Below are 15,762 nucleotides of genomic sequence, written 5' to 3' on the forward strand. Positions count from 1 at the left end.
AATTTATTTGCGGTTTAATTGTAATAGCTTCTTTAGTGAGCATTTTAAAATCGCTAAAATTACATCTCACTAAAAATAAAATACCAGTTTTTAAGGACTAATCACTAAATTTGCGTCTCGCTAAAATTTCTACTTATAAGGTATTACTAAGTGATGGTATCAGTGAAATTAATTTTGACCATTTTATATTAGAGACAAGGTCAGGTCAAGTCAATAAACTTACATTTAAAAAGTTTTTCATGTCTTTGATTGCGTAAAAATTAACTAAATTTATAGTTCTATAACAAAAATTAAGATGCAGAAAAGAAGATATTTCCATACGCCACCATTTCACCAAAAATATAGTCCCTGCTAGTTTTCAAACACGGTTTACCATTTCTATTTAAAGTTGTACAATTGTGATGAAGAAAGAAAATATGGTCTTTTAAATCTCTTATACCTAAGTATATAAGACATATAAGCTAATGTACTTTGAATATTTCATCTAGTTCGAAACCAGAAAAGAACCCTACGTATAAGCAGAATTTTTAGCGAGGATTTAATTTTGGCTTTGTTAGTGAGGGTGCTGAGATTGCTAAAATTGCGTATCGCTAAAAATTAATTGCGATTTATTTGTAGTGAGTTCTTATGGAAGCATTTTAAAATTGCTAAAAATACATCTCACTAAAAAATGAAATACCTTTTTTTTTTTTAGGACAGATGCTTAATTTGCGTCTCGCTAAAATTTTCATTTAAACGGTATATTGATATAGTACATATATACTAGTATGTAAACACTGTAATCTTTTTTGCTTGTTTTGTGACAAAAATCATGACAATACTGTACTTTTTCGTAATCACAAAAACTGTGCCATAAATTGTAGTTAACCCTTCACAGAAACTGTACAAAATTCTGTACTACATATACAGTGGACCTTCAGATATCCAGACGCCAGATATCCGGATGGTTCAGTATCCGGACGATTATTCATCGGAACTTTTTAATGTTATTTTTTCTTGTTTAACTGGTAATTTAGATATCCGGACGCTTCACATATCCGGAAAAATTGACTAGGACCAAAGCGTCCGGATAAATGAGGCTCCACTGTACATGTATTTAGAAGAAAGGGTTGAACATAATCATATATGTATGTGAATTGATTAACACTTCCCAAATTTACATTTTAACATGAACGTGTGTGAAAAAAAACTATCTATATTAAAGACCTCATTTTTAGCTCTACTGGTCAGAGGGCAGAAGAGCTTATGCGATGATAAGATGTTCAGCGTCTGTCAATTTCGCAGTCTGTCTGTCACCTGTAAACAATTTTCAAACTCTACTCTTCATACAGTTTTCATTTCAACAAAACTTTAGCACTTTATTAGACATTGGATCCTTATTCTATTTATTGGTTTTGAATAAAATCGTCCAAGTGGTACTTTCCCCATGTTTCAAGTACAAATCAGTACAGGTTCATCTCATCAGAGTACGTCTTTTGATAATAATTCTTTACATTTGAACTTTACTTAATATATTAATCTGAAGAAAAAACAACATTGAAATAATATCTAGAATGAATGAGTATTACCTTCTACAAATAACAAATTTTCTTTACAACAGAATTTCATGCAAACACGTTTTAGTGTAGTGTTTTATGTTAAAAAAAATCATTATATTAAAGTGTGACAGAAGCTCTGAGAATCATGTCAGACTATTGATAAGATTTAATGCTTGAGTCTTCATCCACTTTTCAGCTCATCTGAGACCAAGCTTAGATGAGTTAAATTCCCTCATGATGCAGCTGATACACAATAATGATGCCTATTCTCACAAATTGATATGTAGATTTTTCATAAAATTTGCTTTTCAGATCATCAAGTCTGTACTTAAAAAGGTTATTTGATGAATACATGACTTTGTATAATGTCTTTTTTCAAAAGAAATGTTTGCTTGAAAAAACTGTGATAAGTAATTAATTTTTGGTGTTATGTACATGTACATTGCTGTATATTCTGTTTTATTTATTCTGATCAATGTTGTACCCAACATGTAAGATGCTATTTTCGAAGTTTTACAGATAATAATTAAAACACATAAAGCAGTGATTTATTGCACTATTCTTTGTCTTCATTCTTCTGTTGGTACACTGTAATTGTAATTTAGGTCCAATAATACTGTCAGTTTTGTCTCAGAAAAGGATTAGACAGGAACAATTAAAGTTCCCTTTGAATGATAAAAGGACCCATAAAGGTAATGATGATATTCTTGGATGTGCTCATTTACAAGACTGACTTATTATACAGTACGTGCCATCATTAAAGTAGTCCCTAGCTCTCTCTTTTTTTAGGTCACCAGATGTGTGATTCAGTTGACCTGTTATTTGTTTTCATCTATTGGCATGCACTCACATCATGCATTAATATTTGAACATTTTTAACTCCTTCTCTGGAATCACTGAACCAATGTTGGTATATGGCATGATTGGCATCAATGGGTAAAGGAGAACAGAAGTTGTAAATTTCATGATGTCTGCTTCCCACATAAATGCAACTGCAAATTTTTTTTACTCCTGATTTTCAAACAGTCAAATTGTTGACATTAATAAGATAATGATAAAGCACCGAGTCCTATACCTATAAATACCTATATAATCCCCCTTTCAATTTGCTTTAGACACCAATGCTTCTTCAAAACGGTGACCACTTCCACAGAAACAGATGAATTATAGAAATTAAAGTATCAAAAGCTGCATTAAAGTGTCGTGGAACAAAAAGGATATTGCTGATATGAATCGCCATGAATTGGCCCAACTGTCTTGGCTTTTCCAAACATATAGCTACAAAATAAATTAAAATGTTTAAAAATACGATAGACACCGTAATTATATTTATCGCTGAAGGCCTATCTGTACATTATAATATTTTTATTTGAATCTAAACCTTTGGAATTATTCACAAGTACTTGGGTCTTGGTTTATAAATAAGTATGCACCTTATTGATATGTAAAAAAAAAAGTTACATATCATATTTATAAACCAAGACCAAAGTACCTGTGGAATTATTAACTTTGCTCAATGTTTAAATAGTCATTTAATTTGTTGTGCACTTTAAATATCAGCTCATGTGTATTGGAAAGAGTTGTCCCGAATTCTGCTTATCTTCCTTTAACTACAAAATGCAGGTCTTACTTCAATAAAATTGTTAGACTACAAATTTTAAGAGCCTTGAATTTCTATTGATGTTCAATAAATTGTATCCAATGGATGAGTGATTTTGGCATGATATCAGTGTTTTAAAGTTTACAGGGATAAAAAAATCTAAAGAGAAGGAAGTGAATGTTATGTTAAATGTCTAGTGCCTCCTTATGCTCTGTTGTTTACAGAACTGGTTTATAATAGGGAAAGCATTACTTTATAAATGGAGTGTTGTTGCCATAGAACCCAACATGGAAAACTCAATGAAAACTACAAACAAAACTTCACTTCAAAGAGCACGTTCCATGCCTATGGCGTCACCTACACTTCATGTTTTTTTTTCTCTGAATATTTCTAAAATAACATAAAAAGGAAAATAATTAAAATCAATTCATCTTCATTGAATTCTTGTTGAGTTCATTGCTGCAATGTATACAAAGCTGTCTGTTGTTATCAATAAAGTCATTTCTAATGTTTTTTTTAAAAAGTGTCTGGATGTAACACGATTTGGAAAAAGAAAACAATCAAAAAAGACTTGCTCTTATTGCCCTTGTTCACACGGAGATCGTTTAATTTGAATCAAAGTAAGTAACTGCGAATTAAATTTGAAATGTGTTCACACAGAGAATTTACTGCAAATTAGTTTAATTCGAATTAATTTACTACGCATTAAATTACTTTGCATGACCTCCGTGTGAATGCAAAGTGAAGCTAATTTGAATTAAATTTTGACGCATGCTTAATGGCAAAATTAAGTCAAATGCCACATGACAGTGGTTAGCCATAGGAAAATTGTGTTTATCACTAAAATGTGTATACAGACACTTTATGTCAAATGGATCTGCTCTGCAATAAGGTGGTATGATTTACAAATAAAGTCATAATAGCCTTACTGAATAGCCTTATTGTAGAAATAACATTTTAAATCGCATTAATTTACTTCTCTTTAGCAGTAGTGTGAAAGCAATTAAATTCACATCATTTTAATTAGCATTATTTTACTTCGCATAGATTTTCTGTGAATAAACTCTCTCTGTGAACAGGGCATTAAATTATATTTGCTAACTTCATTTTAACCAACAATTAGAGAATTTATGAAAAACTGGTTTTATATTTTATAAGCAAATGAGATTTTTTCCAATTGAAGAGATTTTCCATAGAGTATATTTTGATGTTTGATGAAATATCAAAGAGAATTTTGATATTTATAAACGAAATTTACAAGTATTTGTTCACCTTCATGTTTGTCACACTTAATGCTTTTCGCTTGTCTTGTTCAGGCACCTTCTTTAGTTGATAGTTGGTTATTATCGTTTACAGGTAAAATATCCAAATGTATAACCCCGCCTTTTTTTATTTATAAGTATACTGGTTGGTGTGTAGCCAAGCATACATTTGTTTGCACAAATGTCCACATCATAAAGGGAGAGAGAGGTATGTAAGCCTGACTATCAGTCAATTACATGGCCAGTCTAAATCAGTCAACCACTCTATTGCTAACATACCTATTTTGTCTCTTCAAATTTTAAAGTCTTAAATTGGTTTTAGTGGGTTCGTAGTATAACGATATTGGGCAGATGCTTTCTCATTTTTTAGTGTTTGTCCGCATATTTACAAAAACAGAACCTTGAATATAGCTGCATAACAAACTTATACAACGCAAGAGAATTGTGATCAGGAGGGTCAAATATGCACATCAATATCATAAAAAATTCACTAGCTTCCGGGGGCTTTATCTCCTGGGCCCCCATCTATGCTGTGGGGTCTGCTCTATAGCAACCCCATACCCCCTATTTACTCAGATATACATCAAGAAGTACCCTGGCTACGCCCCGATTGGGATATATCGAGGAGACATATTGATGGATATATCTTTTGTTCATTGCTTTAATGCTATGCAATAGTATATCTAAATGTCGATTTGAAGGCCAACCACATCATATTCTTCTTTTTCTCTAGGAGAATTCTTCTTTGCAGTAAAAAAAAATTTTGTCAGTAAAAAAGCACAGTAAGTGCCAATTGGAACTCCAACAGTTTGTTGGAAGGCCTTGTCTTCAAAGACTGCAACAGTCGTGCTCTGATTAAAGCATAGAGAATTCACAAGTCTACAAATGTATAGTCTACACATTTGTCAAATTTTGATAATAAGAAACTATAAAATGTATCAAGAGATACCAGACCAAAATTTGTTTAAAACATTATTTTACTTTTTGTTTTAATTTTGCTTACTATATAAAGTCATTAAAAAAATCTCGACTCATTCAAATAGTTTTTTAATATGTTAAACTTTGGAAATTCAAATACATGTAGATACATTCATATTATCTGTACCATTCTGATTTCAAGAATAGTAAATGCTGACTTTAAACTTTCAAAAAATCTTTTTGTTGTTATATTTATTTGTCATTGTTGTTAAATGTGACATAGCATAATAAGTAACCACTCACTCGAGGAGATAAAATACACAAATGATAACCATACACATGCTCATTCTATAACAATAATGTACCGGGTAGTATACATATGAACAAATGACAATATTGACATTATGGTGAACCATAGGGACTATATAATGCTTAGAGTCTAACAAGAGTTTAGACTATGTGAAAGGAAAACTCACATAAATCACATAAAAATGAACAATTATAGGTACAGTAAAACTCGGTTATAACAAAGTCATGGGTACCTATGAAATTACTTCACTTTATTCAATTCGTTATATCCATATAAGGAATTCGTTCAATTTAAATGGCTGGGGATAAAAGTCAACTTCGCTATATCCGTGAATTCGCAATATCTGTGTTCGTACTAAAAGAGTTTTACTGTATAAATCAAATCAAATAATTATAACAAAAAAAATTGTAAAGATGTCAATTCTAAATGAGGGGTTAGGCTTCTTTGAAGCATTGAGTATTAGAAATGGTCATTTACATGTAAATGAACTGAAAAACTGCCAAGCAACATGCCTTCCACAAAATATGCCCTGTAAAGATGATAAATATGAAGTGCCTTTAACATCCATTATTTTTTCTCTGGACTCAGCAAATCTTTAACAAGCATCTTGAAACTTTAACAAATCTGTCACAATGTTACTAGTATCAAGACAACGTTTCAAACCAGGTTTTTAAATTATTATTCTTGCAATAGAACAAGAAGTGTTTTTTTCATTATCAGCCATTCAAACTTAATTGTTTAAATATATAATCCTAAATGTCCACGCCCAGAGACAGGGCATTTGTGGGTATGGAATGTCTGGAATATGAAGCTGTATTCCACCGTTAGGTCCACTCTTCCAGGGAATGTAGCCAGAATGACCCAGCAGGTTAACCACAGTTTTATTGGAAGGTTTTGGAGCTCCAAGTGTCACAATATTGTTTTCTGGCCATTCCAGTAGGAATGCATACACAAGTATGGAGGAAAATTTGGAAACGGTGTACCTGCAGTAAATGTTTAAAAATTAAAAAAAAAACATCTGTATTTAATCACAGACAACTTGAGAGAGAGAGAGAGCGAGAGAGAGAGAGAGAGAGAGGTATACCTACCAGACATGTGGATTTACAGTGTCATTTTGGTATATCCATGGTGTTGTCCTGTATACACCCTCGCCATTCACTCTTAGCCAGCTGCCCAGCTGTGAGAGTCTCTCTTCATAAATGGGTTGTATAGTCCCATAAGGTGTTGGTCCAACATCAATCAATGCGTTTCCACCACAGCTTTATTTGTGACATGTTAGAAAGTAATTACGAAAAAAATGAATCTTAAAACAAAAGATGCACTAGTAAGACGTGTTGCAAGTTTTTTTCCTGCTTTACTTGACTGACAAAATACAGCAACCTGACCTTTACCTTACAGTAGTAATGACACAGTACAGTAACCTGACCTTTACCTTACAGTAGTAATGACATTGTACAGTAACTCTTCCATCGTCATAAAGTCAGCTAGTACAGCCTTCTTTCTGAAGCCCCAGCTTGTCTTGTCAATAGTGAAGGCACTCTCCCATTTTCTGTGTTGTAGCTTTCCTAAAGAACACAAAAACACATTGTATCACTTTCAAATGATCATAGGTAGTATCTATCTCTATGAACATATATCATGTACGTTTAAAGAACACATTTATAAAAGGATTGAGTTAAAGTTCAGCTAGGGTCACTTTAAAACTGGAATTAACTTTGAAAGGTCTACATTGAGAAAGGAAAACTTTTGTCTAAAATGTTGTTAGTATGACTAAAATCTTATTTACAAATTAATTACAGTCTTTAATCTTTACCATAGTTCCTACCACCTAATAATATTAAGTTAATATTGAAAATTACTTCATCATCTAATTTATTCGTATTTCATTTGCAACATATGTACGTTATTTAAAAAGGTCTACATCTTTATCTTATTCACCTCTACCTCAGGAAGGCTTTATTGAACATTTTCTTCAAGCTGTGAGGAAGTTAAAATAAACACTGCTGCATTTACTATATCAAAATTTGACAACATATATATAACCTGGATGATATCTGTCAGAACAAGTCAAAACGCCTCCATGTTTACAGGAAACGTCCATCCCCCATCTGTCATTGGTAACTACAGTGTATCTGACGGGGCTACAAAGCAAAAGGATAACTGGTATTTAAACCCTTCAAATTATGATTAAGATTATTAAAATAGAACTAATAATATGATTTTATGGACCTTTCATTGTAGAGCCAGGCCACGAACTCTGGTGCGTTCCAGTAGGAACTGTTTCCGCTGTCTGCTGGGGCTCCATCTGACCACACGTAATCTGGGTGATAAGTGTTCACCAACTCATACAGCTCCGGCATAGTCTTAGTCTGAAATGTCAAACACCTCCCCTTTGAACTAAATGATTAAAGTAAAGGAATAATATATACAAGGTATTATATTTTTTACATTTTGAATATTGTGTACATGTTTACACATATCAATTTTGGCACCTTCGACAGAAATTTTTGCGACAATAACAGACACTTTACTATGGCATCATTATAATGTCAATATAATACACATGGAATCTTTTCAACTGCTTTTTATAGGGATATTAACGAATGGTCACGTGATTTTATATATAAGAAAACTTCAAATGTAAATGTAAGAAATTTAAAACATGAAAAAATGTTATTTTATACAACCTTGGCAAAGTCTTTGGTGGTAAAGTTGTTGGCTTTATCTTTCATGTATAAAGGGTTAAACCATTCATACAACGAGTGATACAGGCCCAGCCTGAGTCCAGACTTCTTTATGGCTGTTGAAAATTCACCTATTAAGCAAAGTAAATCTTTATACGAGAAACTGAAACTTAAAATGATGATTATGCCATGTTCTAAATTTTGAATTTACCAGTTGTGAATAAATGCAATGTCACTTTTTAAATTTTGTATTGTCAAGTAAATTCAAAATTTTAAATTTGGCATTTAACTCTTCCTTTTTGCTTATCCTCACTGATCAAAAAAAAAAAAAAGAGGAGAGAGAATAATCATTTCTCTTTAAATGCTCTCAAGTCTGATATGGTTTATGTCCAATTTTTAAAGTATTTGACTATGTTTGACTAGTAATTTTATATATTTTTCGTGCATGTCTGCAGACAGAAGCCACCTGAGGGGAAGTAGGATCTTTACCCACAAGGTCTCTTTTGGGACCCACACTCATGGAGTTCCAATTCCATGAATACTTGGATGGCCACAATGTGAAGCCCTCGTGGTGCTTGGACGTAAGAACAACATACCTAAAAAAAAAATAAACATCACCAGAAACATAAAGAACAACCTCTGTTTCTGGTTATTATTCAGTACAAAAGGATATGACTTTAATTTATAGTGCTTTAGTGCTTTATAAGTATGTTTTTAGGCCAATTTCACATTTGTTTGCCTCTGACTAAATAATAGATTACTGGTATATAGATACACTTAATATTGTGTTCAACTTACACAAAAGAATAAACTAAGAAGATATTTTATGCAGTTTTGAAATTGTTTATTATATAAAATTGCATTCAAGATATGTTTTATAATTGGACTCATTCTTACATCATGATAACAAGAGGCAAATGGGCCACATCGCTCACCTGAGTAACTTTGGCCATGCTATTCTTTACCAGATTCCCCTTTGTAATGACTTCTGTGACCCGCCCTACCCCCTGAGGTCATAATTTGAAGAATGTAAAATCTACACTTCCCCAGAATGCTTTCACATCAGTTTCAGCTTTTCTGGCCCAGTGGTTCTTGAGAACAAGATTTTTCCTATATATTTCAATGTAAAACTTAGATTCCCTTTTGTTGCCCTGCCCTACCCCCGGGGGTCATGATTTTAAAAATTTAGATTCTACACTACCCCAGAATGCTTCCACATAAGTTTCAGCTTTTCTTTGGTCCATTGATTCTTAAGAAGAAGATTTTTTAATGACCCCACCATATTTTTGTCTTATCTTGATTATCTCCCCCTGTACGGGACTAGGCCTTCAATTTAACAATTTAAACTGCCCTTCCCCCAAGGAAGCTTTGTACCAAATTTGGATAAAATTGGCCCAGTGGTTCTTGAGAAGAAGTTGAAAATGTGAAAAGTTTACAGAAGGAGGGACAAAGGGACAACAGACAACGGGTGATCAGAAAAGCTAACAAAAATGAGCTTTCAGCTCAGGTGAGCCGAAAAGGTATATGAAATTACACATTTATTCACAAAAGCAACACATGATATGACTAAAAAATTGTGTTTATTTGACAAAGTTTTGCATTTTATCACGAAAGTTTTGTGTTGTAAAACAAAAGTTATGCTTTTTGTAACAACATTTGACAAAAGTTACGCATCATAAAATTCATAATCATGAAAGTTTCGCATTAAAACACAAAAAAATATTTCCTATGAAAATGAACTCAATGGGCTTTCGTAAATATCCATAAAATTCTTTCCATACGGCGATAGAGAAATCCCAATGTTTATCTTATTATAAAAATGTTTAAATTATAATCGAAAGAAATTTTAAGGCAAAAATCAAAATAGATAGGGGTATGTCAAGTTTTGCTGATAATGTTTCAAATTGATTATTAAAGATTTTATGGCAGATGTGACACTATCTTCTGATACCCATGAGTGATCCTGTCTTTTACTCATCATCCGAAATAAGTAAAAGACAAGATCAACCATGGGTATCCAACGAAGATGTTACATTACTTTTCAGTTTTGGATCATAATCGTCTCTGATTATGTGTATTTAATGAGTTCTTAAGACTTTACGACATCTTCCCAAGATGTCTGTAAAGCTGTGTAATTTAAGTGGGGGTAAAAGTAGGAATCTCTGATTAACACTACACTGTGTGCAGTCAAGGTCTACCTGTACCATTTTACTTATTCTCTACTAAGAAGTTGATGGCTCCTTTTAAATTAATACCCTCCCCCCCCTTATTCAGATGGAGTATTAAAAATTTTTACTGTGAAATGTTATTTATACAGAAGCCAGTTGGTACCAGGTACAAAAAATATTTTATCTGCCGTGGCCACCAAATATTTATCTGGCAGCCGCCACATAAATAACTGGCGGCCACCATATAATTTCTGGTGGCCACCAGTCAACCAGGCTGCCACATATAATTCTGGCAGCGGGTAGACTTTACTTTACTGGTCCCCAGATCCGCAAGATCCTCGCGCTCATTGGACTATGATGTAACATTTACGTCACTCAACTGATAAGGGTAAATAGTCTTGCACACTTTTCGACTGATTAGGTTTAGTCTTGCACCCACCTGAGAGATTAGGGTTACTCCTTGCACATGTACATGTATTCGACTGATCAGGGCTAGTCTCGCATCCATCCGAGAGATTAGGGTTAGTACTCGCACATTATTTGACTGATTAGGGTTATCATCTGATTAGCATGATAGCATCTTCCCGGGAGATTTTGTCTGAACGTCTTAGTCCTTTCATACCATCCAAGAGATTAGGCAGGGATTAATCTAGGTATTTAGGGAAGCTACCCTTTCTGGAGAAATTGGGAAAATCTGCCCGGGTCTGGGAACCACTTGAGCGAGTGCAGGGCAAGCCCTGCTTGGGGGCCAATTGAATTTCAGCATTTTTATGACCATTTAAAGTGTAGCAAAGTAAAACCATATTTTTCATATACTGAAAAATTTTACTTTAAATTTTCAGTTTTTATGAAGGGAAAAAACATTTGAGGTTTTTATTATTGTAAGGGGAATATTTCACTCATCAAAAGGGGAAAATTAATTAGATCTTCAAGGGAAATTTTCTCTGAGGGAAAAACACTGAATATCAGTAGTAAATAAGGCGTAGATTAATCCCTGTTAGGGTTAGTGACTCTTTCTTTTAGATACATTACGAAATTCAGTTGCTTCTGTAATTTTCTGTATTTTTTTCAAGATCATAATTCGATCATCAGCTTTAATGGCATTTCATTGGTTTGTTTACAAGGAAGAATAGCTATAAGTCTGAAAGAAATGACACTAAGCATGTGCCACACGCGCTTCGTTGACAATTATTTTTTGTCGATTTTTTCAATTAATAAACAATATCCTTGCGTTACCGGTTTTCAATAGTGTAAAACTTGAGTCAAAAATTAATCTAGGCATCTGTGTTTTTCTCACCTCAATTATTTATGTATTACTTGTCAACAATACATAAATATATTCAGACATTTATTTGTTTTTGAAGTCAAGAATTTTAGTACTGTTCAACTTTCTTTGGATCCGCCATCATCCGAGTTGTTTTGAATGACGTCACCTATTTTCGATAGAAAGTATGGCGCACAGTCAGGGATTTATCAAGGCTGTTTTTACTACCGGTAAACGGTACCTTTCCCCTCTTGAGAAAGGAGAAAAATTCCCCTTTTTCAAATAGAAAAGTCTCCAATTAAACAGAGAATATTTAAAACATCGTACTGAAATTTTCCGTTTTTGTCCGATTGAAGTTTAACAGCATATCCTAATTCACAATCCTAGTCATTCAAACGCTTTTAAAAGAGAGAGTAGATTATTCAAGCTTCTAGTTGATATTGATCGGTAAACATGTGCCATGTCCATGATGTCAAAAATATACGTGTCCGATTGCAGAGTTGAGAAAAGTGTAGATGAATAAGATGGAGCTTAAATCACTATGAATCGGAAGAATGGAGTAACAACAAAAACAATGTTAGTAGTGAAACATGAAAAACAGAATTGATTTGTGATAGATATTGAGAGAAAAAATTAAAATAAAGTACTGACCTGGTTTAAATTTTTTTTTTGTTATTTAATATTTTGTCTCAAAAGTGAAGATTTTGTGGCCTTTGTAAAGGTCTACAAATGACCCTCAGAAGCTCTAAGAATGCGGGATTTTGCTCCATTTATTTAAAAATTTTCGGACCCCCCTAGAATATTCGCGCCTCCGGCGCTCAGGTCGAGCCTGCGGCTCTCATTTTTCCCCTTTACATATAAAACGGTAGTAAAACAAAATAGCTAGATAAATCCCTGACAGTTATTATCATAAAAACATCAAATTATGTTATTTTGTGTGGGTTTTTGTTTTCTTTTATTTGTTTTTTTTGGTCATTTTTTTATGGTATTGAATTTTTTGTGTCCTGTTTTCAAATAAAATCTTAACAACAAATAAAATATAATAAAATATAACATTAAAATTTTTATTTTTTTGGTTGAAATTTTATAAAATTGAAATTTCAAGCTAGGAGCCATTGTCTGTGTGGAAAGCATTATCCACAGCCTTTGGCCTATAATAATTCTCGTAATTTCCCCTTTTTGATGGATAATAATTTTCAAAGAAACAACAATAAAGCAACAGAAACAAAACTTAAAACATTAAAAAATTTCGAAATTTAAGATAAAATATCCGTAACAGGCTTCCATACTTTATTTTTTTAAGCGGAAGTTTGACCAAAGTGAGGCTTATCTATTTTAAGGCCATAACACAGAGCTTTTTAACAGACAATAACATTAAAACATCAAATGTTGTTTTCAGGCTTAAGAGATTAGGGTTTTAGAGTGAATATTTTTGGCATTATGAGAAAAGGGCGTTCACGATTTGAATATATAAATAGAATCTTACCTCTCTAAATGGCAAAACTTTCGATCTTTTTAGCTTTATTACACTTTTTACATCTGATGATAATTTTGGGATAAGAGTTCCAAAAAATTACGAAAGGTTTTAAGATTTATTGTTAAAAACATTAGCCTATCGAAATTTAAGGATACTATCGAAAATAGGTAACGTCACAATATATATTTTTTTTCTCAAAGAACGAGTTTAAAAATTTTGTAAACTAAACTTTTAACCTTGTAATTAATTTTGGGGGTCAAAAGGCTCCAAAATGTCGTATTTTAATTTTTTTATCACTCACTTGATCATATATACTGAAGTCTCCTTTGGCGGCACTTCATTTTAGCGCGTTTTTCTGGGGACCAGTAAAGTCGTTCCCTGGCAGCCGCCAGTTAATTATGTGGCGGCTGCCAGATAACATATTTTTCATAGGCGCTCCCCATGTAATTCTGTAAATGACGTATGATAAGTATATATAGGTCTACCCCTCTATACTATAAAATATCCAAGGCCTGCAACTGGGCGCCATTGTGGATTTCGCCTGGGACCTCTGACTGACTTACTTTAAGGGTTTCTGGGGTATACTGGGCTGGTTATCAGCATCGGGTACTCTAATTTATTGAAATAAAATATTTGCAAACTTTTATCCAGCACCATTCCGTTGCTTTCTCTTGTTTTCAAACATTTCTCTATTACACCGTCACACTTAGCTGATCTCGGCCGGAAGAAGTCGATTTCGTCGATTTTCAACAACTCGTACGAAAATAACTTTCGGAAGTTTGACAGTATTTAGTGGAGAAAGTACATAGGCGCTTGGTTTCAGGATGGTGTATTTTGTGTATTATGTGTTTTTTGGTTTGTCTGAATACCCTGATTAAAATAAAAATGAAAACTCGCTGAAATTAGCACGTTTTAAAAATGTCATATTCCTCGGAGTTTTTTTTTCTTTCTGGGGTACATTTTTTTTGTTTCTGTACACAAGCCCCTGTGATACTCTTTGAGAAAATAAAAAAATATTATCTCGGAAAGAGGTACTGATTTTCTAACTGATTTATTTTCTCTACACAAGTCCGTATAAGCTAGACAGGCATGTAGCAACAGGGGGGGGGGGGGGGGGGGGGGGGCGGGGGGCTGCCCGCCCCTACTTTTTTCCCAACATTACCTTTACTATTGAAAATGTGCATTGAAAGGTTGGTTGCCCCCCCCCCCCACTCATACCATAGTATTGTGATATGAAGGAAAATGTACTAGTATTGTATGGGGGAAAAAAATGAAAGTGAAAGGAAGTTGGCTTTGAAAAAATTTGACCACTACCCCACCCCCCGAAATAGGATTTTCGTGTTTGAGCGGTTTTTTTTTTTTGGCTTGTCAACTTTTACAGGTAAGTGAAAAAAAAAATGTTTCTCTCTGGCTGCCCCCCCCCCCCCCCCTCACTTTCAAAAACAATGCTACATTACGTGCCTATGAGAGTATATATACTGTACACATGACATTTTTAAAACGTGCTAATTTCAGCGAGTTTTCATTTTTATTTTAATCAGGGTATTCAGAAAACTCATTTTTATTTTAACAAAAAACACATAATACACAAAATACATATCCTGAAACCAAGCGCCTATGTACTTTCTCCACTAAATATTGTCAAACTTAAAAGTTATTTTCGAAAGTTGTTGAAAATCGACGAATTCGACTTCTTCCGGCCGAGATCAGCTAAGTGTGACGGTGTAATAGAGAAATGTTTGAAAACAAGAGAAAGCAACGGAATGGTGCTGGATAAAAGTTTGCAAATATTTTATTTCAATAAATTAGAGTACCCGATGCTGATAACCAGCCCAGTATACCCCAGAAACCCTTAAAGTAAGTCAGTCAGAGGTCCCAGGCGAAATCCACAATGGCGCCCAGTTGCAGGCCTTGGATATTTTATAGTATAGAGGGGTAGACCTATATATACTTATCATACGTCATTTACAGAATTACATGGGGAGCGCCTATGATATTTTTCTACTTGGCACCTACCGGCTTCCGTATATTTACATGAAGGTTTTCAAAATAGAATAATACAATATACCTTGCACCTGAGTCTTTAAGAATTCTTGCCCATTGATCAGCATCAAAAAACTCTGCCCGGAAGTTTGGAGCGAAGTCTGCATATTGAAAATTGGGCGGGTAGTATTTCTTCATGAAGTTAACAAATTCGGGTTGTTTTTCTCGCTGCCAGTAATACCAAAACCACACCATGTTTCCAGGCACGCTGTACACGCCCCAGTGAAGAAATATCCCGATTTTGGCATCATCATACCATTGGGATTTTTTCTCTTGTCAAGAACTCCCAGTTTGGTTCGTACAGAAAACGTTCAAGAAGAGAAAACAAAATAAATACACATAAACAACAAGGAAACAGTTTTTCGCCATTACTGATTACACCCGACGGGTTATCGTTCGCTAACTCGGTATGGAAACGTATTAGTGCCAGGTGAGACATTTTTTTAAGTAGCGGGCTAATTCTAACTTTAAAGTTAGTTTAGGAAAAAACACATTCAA

General features: G+C 33.7%; 1 protein-coding gene across 1 annotated transcript; it reads right to left on the reverse strand.

Moving 5' to 3' along the window:
* Positions 1 to 5,431: 5,431 nt before the first annotated feature.
* Positions 5,432 to 15,532, reverse strand: LOC134244565 (plasma alpha-L-fucosidase-like). Its single transcript, XM_062726819.1, has 8 exons — positions 15,290 to 15,532; positions 8,802 to 8,908; positions 8,316 to 8,443; positions 7,858 to 7,997; positions 7,672 to 7,769; positions 7,061 to 7,193; positions 6,717 to 6,887; positions 5,432 to 6,611 (listed from the first exon to the last, which is right to left on the reverse strand). The coding sequence occupies exons 1-8, from the start codon at positions 15,457 to 15,459 to the stop codon at positions 6,359 to 6,361; spliced, it is 1,200 nt and encodes a 399-aa protein (XP_062582803.1). The 5' UTR covers positions 15,460 to 15,532; the 3' UTR covers positions 5,432 to 6,358.
* Positions 15,533 to 15,762: the final 230 nt, after the last annotated feature.

Source organism: Saccostrea cucullata, unplaced genomic scaffold, assembly GCF_032062105.1.
Source record: "Saccostrea cucullata isolate Sc308-1 unplaced genomic scaffold, CSIRO_AGI_Scuc_v1 ctg5091, whole genome shotgun sequence".
Lineage (NCBI taxonomy): Eukaryota > Metazoa > Mollusca > Bivalvia > Ostreida > Ostreidae > Saccostrea > Saccostrea cuccullata.

Excerpts from the sequence above, each read along its gene's own strand:
- LOC134244565 (XM_062726819.1), bottom strand. The coding sequence starts at position 15,459 with ATGGTGTGGTTTTGGTATTACTGGCAGCGAGAAAAACAACCCGAATTT. Across the intron at positions 8,909-15,289 it reads CTTAAAGACTCAGGTGCAAG|GTATGTTGTTCTTACGTCCA; the intron begins GTATATTGTATT and ends TTTTTTTTTTAG. Across the intron at positions 7,998-8,315 it reads CCACCAAAGACTTTGCCAAG|ACTAAGACTATGCCGGAGCT; the intron begins GTTGTATAAAAT and ends TTGACATTTCAG.